Source organism: Pinus tabuliformis, chromosome X (assembly GCF_031772625.1).
Source record: "Pinus tabuliformis cultivar Carrire ecotype Pingquan chromosome X, CPIR1, whole genome shotgun sequence".
Classification (NCBI taxonomy): domain Eukaryota; kingdom Viridiplantae; phylum Streptophyta; class Pinopsida; order Pinales; family Pinaceae; genus Pinus; species Pinus tabuliformis.
In genome coordinates, this window is record NC_142308.1 from 1,146,463,570 (window position 1) to 1,146,480,320 (window position 16,751).

The window sequence follows — 16,751 nt, forward strand, 5'->3', positions numbered from 1 at the left end:
TCTTTTTTCTACTGATTGTATAATTTTCGTGTGACTTACTAACTATTAAAATTCTGATATTAATGGAAGAGCAATCTATGCCCATAAATCTTCTAAAAAATTTCATTCACAGATGTTAAAAGATATTTTTCGATTTCCATACAATGTTCCCACAAAATTCTTCATAATGTTGCAGATTGTTTGACTAAAACAATAGTGATTGTCACCAAAATATTCACAATATTGTAGATAGTTTGACAAAACAATCATGAATTTCACAAAATTCTCCCCACAATTTTCACAAAACTCTCCACAATGTTGTGGATGATTTGACTAAAATAACCATAAATTTCCCAAAAAAGTATCCACAAGTATAAAAAAATTCTTTGAATTCCCCAGAACATCCCCTGGAATATCTCCAAAGTTTTATCATCTTTGAATTCCCCAGAACATCCCCTGGAATTTCTCCAAAGTTTTATCATCTTTGAATTCCCCAGAACATCCCCTGGAATTTCTCCAAAGTTTTCTCAGAAACTTGGAAAACAAAACACAATGCATTTACAGCAACCAAAATGAATACTCCCACAGATTGATCCTGAAACCAAAAACTAAGGAGAAATATTTGATACACAACAATGAACCTACAGATCCTCCATGGGAGGTGCCGAGAGCGGATCAAAAACATTAATTGCAGGATCAGGTGTTGCAGTCATTACATAGACCTAACATCTCACTATGGCCTTCTTGCCAACCCTAAAACCTGGCATCATTGTAAACCCTACAATTGTAGGGTTTGGCTTCTCAGGAAGCTACAGGACATTACCTTCACTTGCAACACTATTGTCAACATCATGATTCATATTCACAGATTTCAAGCTATCCATGTAGGAACCCTCGAAATCCACCCCCTCCCTTGACATGAAAGATAGACAGAGGCAGGTCAAAATAAAATGCAAGCCTGTGAACCAACAACACAGACTTGGAAAATTTGAGGAATAGGCTGTAAAATTGGCTCCTGGGGTGGAGTCCCCTACCTATCTGGTGCCTATGCTCCAAATTGCCAAAGAAGGATTCTTCCATCCTGGGATGCACTACATTGAGAAATTTCTTCATACAAAATTTCCCAAACAGGCTGTCTGGTGTGATAATGGACTCTAGCTCTGATGGCTCCATGTTTTGCATGTCCAAAAACTGTCTGAAACAATCATTTCTGTGCTTCTCAGGATCTATAATGGACGACAGGCTCCCAGTCAAATAGAAATTCTCATTCTCAAATCCACTGAACATTCTCATGCAGACATAGGATTGAAATGCCAGCTTTTTGTGGCTTTCCATGGTGTAGTTTATGCCTGGTTCTATGTTGTTAACTGCTGCATCTAGATCCCACTCAACAGATTTCATCAGAGAAATTAGGGATTTGGTGAAACCCCTGGCTGATTCTCTCATCTTCTGCATGCTTGTCTCCAACAATTTAATTGTAGGACCATCCCCAACATTCAGAGACGATGAATCTCTAGCACTTTTCCTTCTGTCTGATCTTCTATGCTCACCCTTTCTCAATTAACATTTTCCAATGCCTTTTTCAAGCTTTCAATCTCAGAATTCTTCTGTGCAATCGGAATATGGGCTACGTGTAACTTTGCATAAGAGGTTTTCAGATGAGATACAAAGGAAAATGTCTCCTTCAATAGGTCTTCCATGGCCCTTATTCTGTGAACCAGACTTTCATGATCAAAAACTGTACCATCTGCTTGGTTTATCAGAAGCTCTTTCTCATTTTCCTTCAATGACTTTGATGCTACATCCTTGGAAGCCTCTGGGTTAAATCCTTCACAACCCAAATTGTACTGATATAATCTTATGGGCTCAATAATGCTGCCTCTTGCTGGTTTCAGGCATGACCCTTTTGTCTTCTGAACAAAGTGGGTAAAATGGGAACCTGTTGTAGAGCACATTTGATCAGAGGCTGGGCACAAAATTCTCAGTAGAGAGCTCAATATGGGGTGGAGCTTTCAAGAATGTAATTAATATTCCACTTTTTAAATTTAGTTAACGTTTTGCTGTTTTGGGCTGTAAGTAATGTAATTAATATTTCTTAAGTTCAATGGTTGCATTTAGTTAAGAGTTGATAGAGCAATTCCATTATTGTTTTTTTTTCTTTTAGTTTTGCTAGCCTTTATGTACAAACATTCTTCTTTTCTTCACTACAGTGAAATGAGATTACATTAGTCTGCTATTTTTATCGAATTCACATATTTGGTACATTTAAAAGGAATTTCCTCAACATACTTTGCCTTTACCATAATTGAATGGCATTCAAGATTCTAAAAGTGTTTTCATAATGACATGGATTAAAGAATATTCTTTCTGGTTTCTAGAAGATTTGGCAAAATCATGTATACTCTGATCATTCGAATAGGGGGAATCAAGAATATGCAGAAGGAGATTTTTCTAAAGCTGAAGAATATGATACTCAAGGGATAAGCTGCATCTTGCCAAGTGAGAAGTCAAAAAGCAATATCAGGGCATTAGTGCTATGCTATAGCAACCGTGCAGCCACTCGGATGGATGTTGGTAGATTTAGAGATGCACTTTCAGGCTGCATGCAGGCTATGGACATAGATCCCAACTTTGTGAAAGTCTGACTTAGAGCTGCAAGGTGAGACAATTTCCCTTGCAATGGCTATTGGCTATAATTTCTTTTTGCTACTGATTGTATAAGTTTTGTGTGACTTACTAACTATTAAAATTCTGACATTCTCTTTTAAGTCTTTAATAATTGACTTTAATGGAAGAGAAATTTATGACCATAAATTTTCTAAAAATTGTCATTCATAGATGTTAAAAGATATCTTTCGATTTCCATACAATGTTCCCACATAATTCTTCATAATGTTGAAGATTGTTTGACTAAAACAACAATGATTGTCACCAAAATCTTCACAATATTGTAGATAGTTTGACAAAACAATCATGAATTTCACAAAATTCTCCCCACAATTTTCACAAAACTCTCCACAATGTTGTGGATGATTTGACTAAAATAACCATAAATTTCCCAAAAAAGTATCCACAAGTATAAAAAACATCTTTGAATTCCCCAGAACATCTCCTAGAATTTCTCCAAAGTTTTATCACTTTCGAATTCCCAAGAACATCCCCTGGAATTTCTCCAAAGTTTTCTCATCTTTGAATTCCCCAAAAAATCCCGTGGAATTTCTCCAAAGTTTTCTCATCTTCGAATTCCCCAAAACATCCCGTGGAATTTCTCCAAAGTTTTCTCAAACACTTGGAAAGAAAAGCGCAATGCATTTATAGCAACCAAAATGAATACTCCCACAAATTTATCTTGAAAACAAAAGCTAAGGAGAAATATTTGATACACAACAATGAACCTACAGATCCTCCATGGGAGGTGCTGAGAGCGGATCAAAAACATTAATTGCAAGATCAGGTGTTGCAGTCATTACATAGACCTGGCATCTCACTATGGCCTTCTTGCCAACCCTGAAACTTGGCATCACTGTAAACCCTACAATTGTAGGGTTTGGCTTCTCAGGAAGCTGCAGGACATTACCTTCACTTGCAATAGTATTGTCAACATCATGATTCATATTCACAGAATTCAAGCTATCCATGTAGGAACCCTTGAAATCCACCCCTCTCTTGACATGAAAGATAGACAGAGGCGGGTCAAAAGAAAATGCAAGCCTGTGAACCAACCACACAGACTTGGAAAATTTGAGGAATAGGTTGTAAAATTGGCTCCTGGGGTGGAGTCCCCTACCTATCTAGTGCCTGTGCTCCAAATTTCCAAAGAAGGATTCTTCCATCCTGGGATGCACTACATTGAGAAATTTCTTCATACAAAATTTCCCAAACATGTTGTTTGGTGTGAGAATGGACTCCAACTCTGATGGCTCCATGTTTTTCATGTCCAAAAACTGTCTGAAACAATCATTTATGTGCTTCTTAGGATCTATAATGGACGACAGGCTCCCAGTCAAATAGAAATTCTCGTTCTCAAATCCACTGAACATTCTCATGCAGAAATAGGATTGAAATGCCAACTTTTTGTGGCTTTCCATGGTGTAGTTTATGCATGGTTCTATGCTGTTAACTGCTACATCTAGATCCCACTTAGCAGATTTCATCAGAGAAATTAGGGATTTGGTGAAACCCCTGGCTGATTCTCTCATCTTCTGCATGCTTGTCTCCAACAATTTAATTGTAGGACCATCCCCAACATTCAAAGATGACGAATCTCTAGCACTTTTCCTTCTGTCTGATCTTCTATGCTCACCCTTTCTCAGTTAACATTTTCCAATGCCTTTTTCAAGCTTTCAATCTCAGAATTCTTCTGTGCAATCTCAATCTGTAGAGCCCTTGTTGAAGTCTCCTCATAGCTTAACCCAATCTGGTTCTCAGAACCACTGGAGTCTCCACTGGAAATATTTTTCTTATAATATTGCTTCAGTTCTGAGAGCTTTTTCATTTCCCTGATCACCTCCTTATCAGCCACCTGTAGCTTCTCTGCATCATAAGGAATATGGGCTGCCTGTAACTTTTCATAAGAGGTTTTCAAATGAGATACAGTGGAAAATGTCTCCTTCAATAGGTCTTCCATGGCCCTTATTCTGTGAACCAGACTTTCATGATCAGAAACTGTACCATCTACTTGGTTTATCAGAAGCTCTTTCTCATTTTCCTTCAATGACTCTTATGCTACATCCTTGGAAGCCTCTGGGTTAAATCCTTCACAACCCAAATTGTACTGATATAATCTTACGAGCTCAATAACGCTGCCTCTAGCTGGTTTCAGGTAGGACCCTTTTGTCTTCTGGACAAAGTGGGTAAAATGGGAACCTGCTGTAGAGCACATTTGATCAGAGGCTGGGCACAAAATTCTTAGCAGAGAGCTCAATATGGGGTGGATCTTTCAATAATGTAATTAATATTCCACTTTCTAAATTTAGTTAACGTTTTGTTGTTTTGGGCTGTAAGTAATGTAATTAATATTTCTTAAGTTCAACAGTTGCATTTAGTTAAGAGCTGATAGAGAAATTCGAGCGATGAGATTTTTTTCATAGCGGTTTCCTTCATTGTTCAAGGTGGATTTCGTAATCACAATCTCTCCTTGGCAATATGTGATGGTTTCTTAAGGACTCCAACCACTGTTGGACTATGGATCGAAAACACAAATAACAACAAAAGCTGAATGGTTACAATTTTGATTGACACTTCTGTTCCATATAATGGTGATCAATTAGTTGAAACAGAGCATTGCGGGTACATAGTCTTAGAAATACATCTTAACAATGAAGGTTTTGAATACAATGATGATCTGGCATATGTAAATAGTATTGTTGTTTTTGTCTTGACCTGATTTGGTCCAATAACGATGAAGCCTTTTGTAATTCCTTTTTTGACCACATCAAACCAAAGAATATGCCAGATTATAATATTATTATTATTTTAGAACATGCGTGGTGGTGTTACATCCTACTTACGTCTATGACCACTGGAGATTTTTGGAAGTTTCCTTGTGTTTTGTGTGTATCTTAATTATATTTGAAGTTTCCAGAATTGATGTTTATGGTAATTGAGCTTTTGGAAGTTTCCTTGTGTTTTGTGTGTATCTTAATTATATTTGAGGTTTCCATAATTTATGTTTATGGTAATTGGTCTTTTGGTTTATTTTAGTTTTATATATATTGATTTTAGATAGTTTTGTATATAAATAAACATTGAGTTCTGTGCTTTCTCGTAAAAAAATTTGATATTATTATATAAATTTTATCAGTTAAATTGTTTTTACATAATTAATTATTTATATTTTATTTTTCAATTCAGATTATTTTTTGGATTACCATTTATATATTGATATCTAAATTATCATTGTGAAGAAACATAAAAGATTTTATGTGTTATAAATAAAGAGAATAAAATGATATGCAATTTTTCTTTTCATTTCATGGGTCAATGTAGTGGGTATAACTGCATTCTCTGCCTCTGAGGTATCTGCAACTGAGATGGTAGTTGGCATCTGGGGCATATGCAACTGAGATGGTAGTTGGCATGAATGATAGGCCAATTCTAAAATTTCCTGATTCCATACAATCTTCCCACTTTTCCTCCACCCCACCGCGCCCCATCTGCAACCACCCCTCCACGTAATCCTCCTTCTCTTCCTCAGCCGCACCCTACCCCACCTGCAACAACTCCTCCCCCTCACTCATCTCCCATCATCTCTTTACCACCGCTGCCATTCTTTGAGGCATCTGCCTGTTCTTACGAGTAAGTTAAACTTCCATGCATGCAATTTATTAAAATGGGTAATTGTCTGTGCAAACAATAACCACTCAGCAATAGCAATGCAGTGTTAATAGTAGGATATTTTGGAATATACACTTAGAAAGATGTCATTTTACATTTGATTTTTTTTTTAAAGGTGTTGGTGTACTCTATCATAATTAAGTTGTTGACTGGAAATAAGGAATTCATAATTAACTGGAAACTTATCATAATTGAATTGTCAATTGGTAGTGAGAAACTAAATTGTCAATTGGCAGTGAGGAACTAAAAATGTGAGTTGGCTCTTACTCATCAACATTATTTAAATAAAACCATATCACCAAAATAATCTGTGGGTAGTCCGGAAATGGTAGCCAACCTATTTTCCTAGTTCTTAACTGATAAAAAACAATTGTAAATATTGTCCTAACAAAAGGGCAGTCCAACCCCCTATAGTACCCCAAAGATACCCAGTATTCCTTGTCTTCCATCATAGTCGAGGCTAAGTAGAGGTCATGTGGTATCAAGTATCTATTTCAACCTAGCTTTATACAAGATGAAGCTAGGATACTCTACTAGATACTCAGGCTGAATGTTATTAGAAACCACATGACACGCTAGAGTTCTCTTCCTCAGTCGCACCTTGCCCCACCTGCAACAACTCCTCCCACTCACTCATCTCCCATCAGCTCTTTACCAATGCTGCCATTCTTTGAGGCATCTTCCTGTTCTTACGAGTAAGTTAAACTTCCATGCATGCAATTTATTAAAATGGGTAATTGTCTGTGCAAGCAATAACCACTCAGGAATAATAAGGTTAATAGTAGGATATTTTGGAATATACACTTTCATTTTACATTTGAATTTTATTTCTTTAAAGGTGTTGGTGTACTCTATCATAATTAAGTTGTTGACTGGCAATAAGGAAGTCATAATTAACTGGAAACTTATCATAATTGAATTGTCAATTGGTAGTGAGAAACTAAAAATGTGAGTTGGCTCTTACTCATCACCATTATTTAAATAAAACCATATCACCAAAATAATCCGTGGGTAGTCTAGAAATGGTAGCCAACCTATTTTCCTAGTTCTTAACTAATAAAAAACAATTGTAGATATTAGTCCTACCAAAAGGGCAGTCCAGCCCCCTATAGTACCCCAAAGATACCCAATATTCCTTGTCTTCCGTCATAATCGAGCCTAAGTAGAGGTCATGTGGTATCAAGTATCTATTTCAACCTAGCTTTATACAAGTTGAAGCTAGGATACTCTACTAGATACTAAGGCTAGATGTTATTAGAAACCACATGACATGCTAGAGCTAGAGCTATGATTCTGATTGTTGCAAATAATACAAAATTATTTTTGGAATTGCATTCAAAACTTATTATTAATGTGTTTATGTAAACTTATAATTGATATTATTAATGTTTTTATGTTAAAATATTATTATTTATTAATATTTTTATGTTTGGTGATTATTGTTTGACATACATTAAAATTCTGACATTCTCTTTTAATTCTTTAATAATTGACTTTAATGGAAGAGCAATTTATGACCATAAATTTTCTAAAAATTGTCATTCACAGATGTTAAAAGATATCTTTCGATTTCCATACAATGTTCCCACAAAATTCTTCATAATGTTGCAGATTGTTTGACTAAAACAACAATGATTGTCACCAAAATCTTCACAATATTGTAGATAGTTTGAAAAAACAATCATGAATTTCACAAAATTCTCCCCACAATTTTCACAAAACTCTCCACAATGTTGTGGATGATTCGACTAAAATACAATTTTTGAAAGACATTTTGTTTACTCATTTTCAACTTCAATGATTCTTTATATGTCACAATGCTTCTCAAATTTATGCCTTACGACGTTTCCTTTGTAACGTCTGGTGCAAATGCTAGTATATAAAGTTAAGAGAAAAAGGAAGGAAATGCTTATACACCATAGAACAAACTACACTAGCATACAGAAGTACAATTTTTTTTTGAATTTATGTCAACTGTTGTAAGCCTAATTGAGATATAGACTAGCACAACAGTGGTCATAATTAAGGGGAGTGTTGGAATATGTTAATTACTTCTAGTTTTATAGTTGTTAGTGTACAATATAAATTTAGAAAGAAATAGTAATGCACGTGAAAGCTAAAATTAAAACAACCATTATTAACATTCTAGGTTTCTTGTAGATAATCTCCCCATGAAATTGTGTGTCCATTTATTCATCCACTATCAAGAAATTGCAAATTGAATTTATATGAGTTGTCGTTCTGTTGTGTAGTATTGTATATTTTATTTTTGATTTTTTAATGTGTTAAACTGTTGCAATGAAAACCCAGTAAACATACTTAGTCCCATTCTAAATTAATTGAAGAAATTCAAAAATTTGAGTCGAATCTCTATTGTGTGCTATTATGTGCTATTATTTGTGTTATAGCTACTACAACATGGTTTACTTCTTTATTCTTCATATTAGTATTAGAGTCAAAATACTAGAACATATCAAAGATAGCAATGTTGTAGCCAATTAGTTTCACATGAACTTCTAGGGAGAGCCAACGAGTTAAAACATTTATTAATTACCAAACAGACACTTCATTGTGAGTCACCAACATTGCAGGGTTTAACCCACCATATTAATTTCCACGAGGGAAAATCAACATTAGGTGTATCAATTGTAACTATTATCATTACTCTCAAAATATAAGGGAAAATAGCATTGAGAAAAATATATCCAGATCGATTTTTGAGAGCCAAAGCAATATATGTCATAGAGATTTGGGTTAGCATGCTCATATAGATGACGAGTTAGCCTATTTATAATTATTAGAAGCATTAATGATTTAGCAAATCCAAAAAAAATCGTAATTAATGTGGAATAGAGCAGGTGCTAAAAATTCAATAAAATTGATATGTAATAGGATTTTACTAAGAGATATTGTATTACAGATGCAAGGAATTATGTTATTATATGGAAATTGTGAAAAATATTATTGGAGAAAGAGGACATCATTGATTTGTCATTGAATATTATCACTTGACATAATAATCGAATGATCAACGTCTGATGTGTTTAAAGAATAAAGTGTATGTGATAGTTTCAATTTTAGAATTCAAAGTAAACAAAAAATATATATATATATCTTAAATCATGTCAAGGAAGGGAATTACATATACACATATACACTTTCCTAGATTAAATTTCATTGAAAATTAAAAAAATAAATAAATTTAGAAATGATGATGTATAGTCTATGCATCCTCCCAAGTCGTTGACCTAAGACTATAGTTTTCCCACTTAACCTTCACTTGGTCCATTAGTTGACATCTAAGCTATCGAGTGTGTTGGTCCAATATGCTAACTAGCTGTAACATCTCTATCCCCTCTTCTTTCAAGTACAAACCACTCTAGTCAACAAGATGTGATGGGTAAAAAATGTAATGACATAAGACAAAGACATGAAGTTGATCATGAAGGTGTGCTAATGATGTAGGTAATCCAAGTTGATAAGCTATTGGGCCCTTCTTCTTTATAAGTTGGAATGGTACAACAAATTGTGGAGACAATGTCACTTCCTTTCAAAACTTGATTCAAATATTTTAGACTTTAATCTTAGTAATACTCTATCTAAAACCTCATAACTCCAATTGATCATATGATTTTCAACATAGTTATTTTTCTATCTAAAGTGATTGGAATATGGATTAGGGGCAAAAATTTCCTCAAAAATCAAAGTGCTCGAAATCTCTCAAAACATGAACAACTGTGTTCGTCTCAGTGATACGATCCCAATGCAACTCGTTTCACTCAAAATGGAGCTCATATGAGAAAGGTAGAGCCTTCTATCCATTTTGTCAAATAAGTAAGTTTTGGTTATAGGTTGACTAGGAGGTTGACTACGCATCCGTATAGCCCAATCAGCAAAAGGAATATTCTTTGTAATATTTTTTGGAATATTCCTGAAATATTCCCACAAGTGGCTCAATTGGGTCATGACAAGTGTTAGCATTGGATTGTTCTAGAGCATTTTAACTGGACCAATGAGAGGCTAAAACATGGTAAGTTGGGAGGCCTCCACATGTCATCTCAAAGGTCGGGTAAAAATATATTTGTAAGGCCAGGGAATCAAACGCATGACCTAGCCCACACAAGCCCCACGCTCCACCCCTATGCCACACACATGAATTAACAACTAAAGGGTTGAATGACTATTCAAATTTTAAGAACCAGCAGTTTGGGGGAAGAGAGGGCCACATCCACGGGCTAGCCCCCTCCACATGTGACCTCACATCAAAAACCACAAGCGAGCACTTATTCTAATTACGATTTTAATGTGCCAAATGGATATTGGTGCTAATTAATTGTGTTTATCCACTAATTAACGTGCGGATTAACTTGGTGGCAGTTTGGCAGGTCCGCTAAATATGGAATTGCACCAATTTTGGTGAGGTTAACTAGAGTTTCTCTAGTTTTGGTGGAGTTTTCCTAGGGAAAATTGAAAAGGCCATAAACTTGGCATATTTCGATCACTTTTTTCTTAAAAAGAGTCATTCCCAGATTATTTGGATGCTCTGAACACAATGGAATAGGTTGCAGAGGTAGAAAGACACTTTTGTATGTGATTTTTCTACGTTGAAGTTTAAGGAAGCCTAGGGCCACTAGGAGAGGAGGTCAAGCCTAGATCAGCTGAAGTCCAATTGCAAAGCTTGGAAAGTCATTTTTGGGGTTTTTGGGTCTTCTGAATCCAATGGAGCAGGTTGCAAAGCCATTGGAGCACTATAGGTGCATGTAATTAGAGAATTGACCATTAATCCAAAGAGGGCATAGCCATTGAAGCAGATTGAAGGATATGTAGCACAATATAGGTGAACTCCTTTATCATCTTTGTGTTTATGAATTGTTGTGTCCTACTTCTCTACATTTTACTTACTATACATGTGGTTTAAACAGCTAATTAATCTCATAAATTGCTCATAAAAGGCACTCAATATTTGACACATAATTCCTCACACTTTGGTTAATTTGAGACAATCCTAAACACATCTTTTTTATACTGATGAGGGAGCTTTCATAGCATTAACAAGTTTTCCCAACATTCAAATTAGGTTGGTATCAGAGCATTGCTAGCTCATTTTAACCCTGAGATGTTTTGCCAAGGTTAGCTAGAAAATTAGCTATCTGTTTTGTATTTGTGCAAGGATAATTTAACTATGTGAAAGTTTATATGTGTAAGTTGAAGCAGGGAGATGGTTTGAGATGCTTCTTTGTTGAGAATTTTTTTGAATATTTGTGAAGCTTTTTTATGCATTACAAGTGTGATGGCAGCTTCAACAAGTGATGTTTCTAATCCATTTTCCTTAGAAAGACTCTTTGATTTAGAGATGTTGCAAGAACTTATCATCATGAGAGATATGGTCCAAGAGATGAATGAACATAGGAAGGAGAACACTATACTTCAAGAGAAGTTGATGGCCATGAAGGAGGGGAAGAAAAAGATTCTTGAAAAGATGCATGAGATGGAGATTCAACTCCATGATGCCAAGGAAACCCTAACCAAGTTTGTGCATGAAAATGAGGTACGAAATTCAAGTTTATCTTCAATTTCCTCTCAAAATAAATGTTTTTGTGCTTGTGAAAGACACACTAGAGGAATAGGGTCCACATTATTGATGAATATGGGTTATGAAGGTAAAGGGTTAGTCAAACATGCATAAGGCATAGTTGAGCCAATTGTTGTTGAGGAAAGACCTAGGCATTTGGGTCTTGGTTATGGACAATATGATGGAGAATGCTCCAAATCCAAGGAGGGACATGAAAGTGTTCCAAGAAGGAATTTCATTACATGTTCATTACATCAAGCTTGTGAAGTTTGTGTTCATGAGGAATTCAAAACTTTTATACCCAATTTGCAAGAAGATGCTCATAAGCATGCAACTAATGGAAATAACAAACAAGAGGATGTTGAAAGCTCTAAGGTGATTGAAACCATTGTTGGCATTCTGAAGAAAGCCACTACCTCATCAAATCACCTCCTCAATAAGGAAACAAAGGTGAATGTGCAAGGTATAAATATACCTTTAATTAAGTTTCTTTTGGTTATGATAAACATGGTAAATCTTCACATAAGATTTGGACAAAATTTACATGTTCCTTTTGTGGTTTGAATAACCATATTGTTTCAAGTTGTTGGAAGAGGATAGCCATACACAAGAAACTTTCAAAACAAAAGATACAGAAAGCCAAAGGTCCATTGGATAATGGAAACCATGTTGAAAAGAAGATACAATTTTTTTCACTCATTTTCATAAGCAGGGTCATCTTGTAGACAAGTGTTGGACTTTGCATCTAACAAGTCATCCACGATATTTGAAGAGGGTGGAGAGAGATTCTTGGAAGAATGGAAAAGAGGATTCCATAATTGATGTGGGTCAAGATGATACACATGATGAAGTGCAGCTGAAAATAGCACCATTGAAATGGTTTGGAAAGAGATGGTTAGATTTCTTAAGCAATTAAGACCATGCATCTATTTTGATAATTGATGCAAATCTTTCCCTATTGATGCATTTCCTTGTTATTTGGATGCATTTCTTTTCTCCTGAGATGTATGTTGCATATTGCATGAAGCAAGATGTTGGAAAAGTAGAGTTATGTTGATTCACTTAGATGCAGCAAAGATGTCAATTTGCAACTACAAATTTGCATGCTTGTTGCATTCTTGAACTTGCATATTTACACTAGGAAGGTATTCGAAAGTGGAGTATGTTGATTCACTTTATTGCAGAAAATTTGGTCATTTCGGCTCTTTAAGTACTGATACATACCAATGGGATTCTTTTACTTTTCATTGTACTTTTGAGAGAGTTGAGAATTTTTATACATACATGAGAGTTTATGTGTGTGAACAATGGAATTTTTAATAGTTTTATTGTGCTTGAACATGCATAAGTATTTGACTTGTGTTGGTTGATTGCTTTGTTAACATGTATGTTGTCAACTTGAGAATGTTTATCATTTGTACATGCATGAGTTTTGGCTTGTGTGGTTGATTGATTTTTAAATGTATGTTATATTGACTTGGAAGAGTTGATTTTGTCTCCGAAGATGAAAGGGATATGTGACCAATTGTTTCATGAGAATATGGAATTCTTATTGTAAATCGTCAAATTGTTGTACATGTTTTTTCTTGACTTGAAAGTTAGCTGTTTGAAGAAGCATGTTTTGTCGACTTATGTTTAGTCGATGGTTTATGCACCAAGATGTAAGAGTACATGGTGATGTTCACATGATGTGACATTTCTTGCTTTGAAGAAGCAAAAGGAAGAGGTTGTCAAGTAATATTCTTGCATGAGTGCTTTTCAAGGTTATTGGTTTTTCTTGTGACAAGATGTCGTAGGCAGGATTTTGTAAGGTCCACACTTAAGAAAGAGGCTCATAATTAGCTTTAATTCTCAGATCATTAAATGAGCAGCACGTCAATACTAGAGGATGATGGAATCAAGAAGCGAAAGTGGACAAAAATACCAAAAAAAATTGCAGCAATTGTAGACCATTTGATGTGTTGACACTAAGAAGTGAAAGAGATGGCAAATGCATTCTTCTAGATGTGGAATTTGGAACCGTGGAGGTAAAAGAATGGTCATTTATTTTCTTGTTATTGCTGATATTGGAACCCATTATTTTATTTCACTCAGACGGGCTTAACTTGGAAACATGGTTTCCAAGGAGAAGCTTGCATCGAATGCATTTGTTGCAAAGGAGGTACATGATTCTTAGTGGGAAGGCCATCTATCAGCTTTCCAAGCACCGAGGGATCACTTTGGTACAACAGGGTGTTTAATCAACAAGCAACTAGCAAGTGTTGGATTGGGTTAGCAGAAAAAGGATAACATTGGTTGAAATTCCAAGCCATTTGCAAGGCAAGGCATGTGAGTGAACCCAAGTGGTTTTCATGGAAAGTTTTCCAAGTAGAATTAATTGATAGAACTTGGGAAAGAGGAGAGTATTCAACTCTCATCAGATGACCCGTTGTTGTGGCTCCAAAATCCTATTAGTGGGAAGGAGTGATCAGAATTTGGATTAGGGGCAAACATTTGCTCAAAAACAAAAGTGCTCAGAATCCCTCAAAACCTGAATGACTGTGTCCATGTCAGTGATACGATCCCAGTGCAACTCATTTCACTAAAAAAGAAGCTCATATGAGAAAGATAGAGCCTTCTGTATGTTTTGTCAAACATGCAAATTTAGGTATAGGCTCATTGGGATGCTGACTAGGCATCCGTACAACCCATTCAGCAAAAATAATACTCTAGGAATATTCTCAAAATATTCCCACAGATGGCTCAATTGGGTCGTGACAAGTGTCAGCATTGGATTGGTCTAGATAATTTTCAGTGGACCAATGAGAGGTTGAATAAAATTATATATGGAAGGTTGGGGAATTGAACTCGTGACCTCGCCCACACAAGCCCCATGCTCCACCGCTGTGCCACACACATGAATTAACAGCTAAAGGGTTGAATGACTATTTAAAGTTTAAGTGTCGGTTATTTGGTGGAATAGAGGGCCAACCCCCTCCACATGTGACCTCACACCAAAAACCATAAGCCAACACTTATGCCAATCACGAGTTTAGTGTGCCAAATGGATATTAGCACTAATTAACCATGTTTATCAACTAATTAACATGTGTATTAACTTGGCCACAGTTTGGCAGGACTGCTAAATCCGAAATTGCACCAATTTTGGTGGGGTTAACTGGAGTTTATCCAATTTTGGTGGAGTTTTCCTAGGGAAAACTAAAGAGGCCATAACTTTGGCATATTTCGACCAATTTTGGCTCAAAAGGAGTCATTCCTATATGATTTGGATTCTATGAACATAATGGAACAGGTCGCAGAGGCAGAAAGGCACATTTGTACATGTTTTTTCTACGTTAAAGTTTAAGGAAGCTTAGGGCCACTAGGAGAGGATGTCAAGCCTAGATCAGCTGAAGTCAAATTGCAGAGCTTAGAAAGTCATTTTTGGGGTTTTTGGGTCTTCTGATTCCAATGGAGTAGGTTTCAAAGCCATTGGATCACTATCGGTGGATGTAATCAAAGAATTGACCATTAATCTAAAGAGGGCCTAGCCATTGATGTAGGTCCAAGGAGAGGTAGGCCAGGAAGGGTGAACTCCTTTATCAGCTTTGTGTTTATGAGTTGTTGTTTTTTACTTCTCTTAATTTTTACTTACTGTATATGTGTTTTAAATAATTAAGTAATCTCATAAATTTCTCATAAAAGACCCTCAATACTTGACACATAATTCCTCACATTTTGGGTAATTTGAGACGATCCTAAACACATACTTTTTTATATTGATGAGAGAGATTTCATAGCATTAACAAGTTTATCCAACATTTAGATCACAAATCCTCCCTCAAATTAACCTTACTTATAGTCATTTGTTCATTCATTTATGTATTACTTGTTGGCAGCATGGTGTTGGCACTGATGTCAATTATGTGATGGGCATTGACATCAACATTAAAAAGTATTTGTACATGATGATTTGATCAATATCTAAGGTCTTTTTTGTTCTATGGGTCTTTGACATGATTGTTTTGTAATTATTGAGGAAGTGGTTGCAGTTTAGGGTGAAGAAATTTGAGTTTTCCATGCATATAAACTTCTACTTTGGCTTGCCTCTTCTTGCTTGCACAAACTTGCATAATTTGTGATGGCTTGCCTTTATATGGCTGAAAAAATATACTCTGGATTCCCTCTATGTTCTCACATAAATGCTTGTAGGTGAATAATTCACGATCCTATGTGTTCACACAAAAAACCACACTCTTTTCCTAATGTGTTTTCCTAGGATATTTGGAGTCAAGGATTCAATTTGATTTGGTAAAAATTAACTATTTTATTTACTCTTCGAAAGTGAAGTGGAAGGTTATTATTGTGCATGGATTTGGTCTGATCTGTAAATTGGGAAATTACTTTAAATTGTTACAATGTGGATCTACTTTAGGTTGGTTGCTATGTGATTTAGAGTTGAACATATACACCTATAATACAGTTGTTGTAGAATGATGTTTTGACAAAACGCTGGTGCATATTTGATATCATTTTATCAGTATATGTATTGCAATTGTCAATATTTTGTTGTTGTTATACTAGTTATGGATAGAGTGTGGTGAGGACTATACTAGTTAGATTTATTTTTTATGATAGAGATCAGAGATCAAAGTTCTGAGTGGTCTTGTATTTTTTCTCATGTGAGTAGCTACAACATTGTGGTTGTATTATTTTTTTATCTTGCAAGGCCAGTTGTGACATTGTTTTATTATCAGAGCATTACTATGTGAGCTGGGAATGGTTTCTGTTGCTGCTTATTGTGTATGGCTACAACATTAGCCATATTTGATTTTTATTTTGTTATTAGTATATCTCCACTATGGAGTTGAGTTGATGAGTAGAA

At 35.5% G+C, this 16,751-nt stretch overlaps 1 protein-coding gene and 2 pseudogenes across 1 annotated transcript; all 3 read right to left on the minus strand.

Annotated features, from left to right (window-relative positions):
* Positions 1-466: 466 nt before the first annotated feature.
* LOC149143934 (protein GRAVITROPIC IN THE LIGHT 1 pseudogene) lies at positions 467-1,266 on the minus strand (annotated as a pseudogene).
* A 2,108-nt stretch (positions 1,267-3,374) lies between these two features.
* Positions 3,375-4,019, minus strand: LOC149143935 (protein GRAVITROPIC IN THE LIGHT 1 pseudogene; annotated as a pseudogene).
* Positions 4,020-4,288: 269 nt separating this feature from the next.
* LOC149143936 (protein GRAVITROPIC IN THE LIGHT 1-like) lies at positions 4,289-4,606 on the minus strand. Its single transcript, XM_089451984.1, has one exon. The coding sequence runs from the start codon at positions 4,604-4,606 to the stop codon at positions 4,289-4,291; it is 318 nt and encodes a 105-aa protein (XP_089308110.1).
* Between the last annotated feature and the right edge of the window lie 12,145 nt (positions 4,607-16,751).

Bases quoted from the DNA above. Each gene is read 5' to 3' on its own strand.
- LOC149143936 (XM_089451984.1), bottom strand. From the start codon at position 4,606: ATGGAAGACCTATTGAAGGAGACATTTTCCACTGTATCTCATTTGAAA.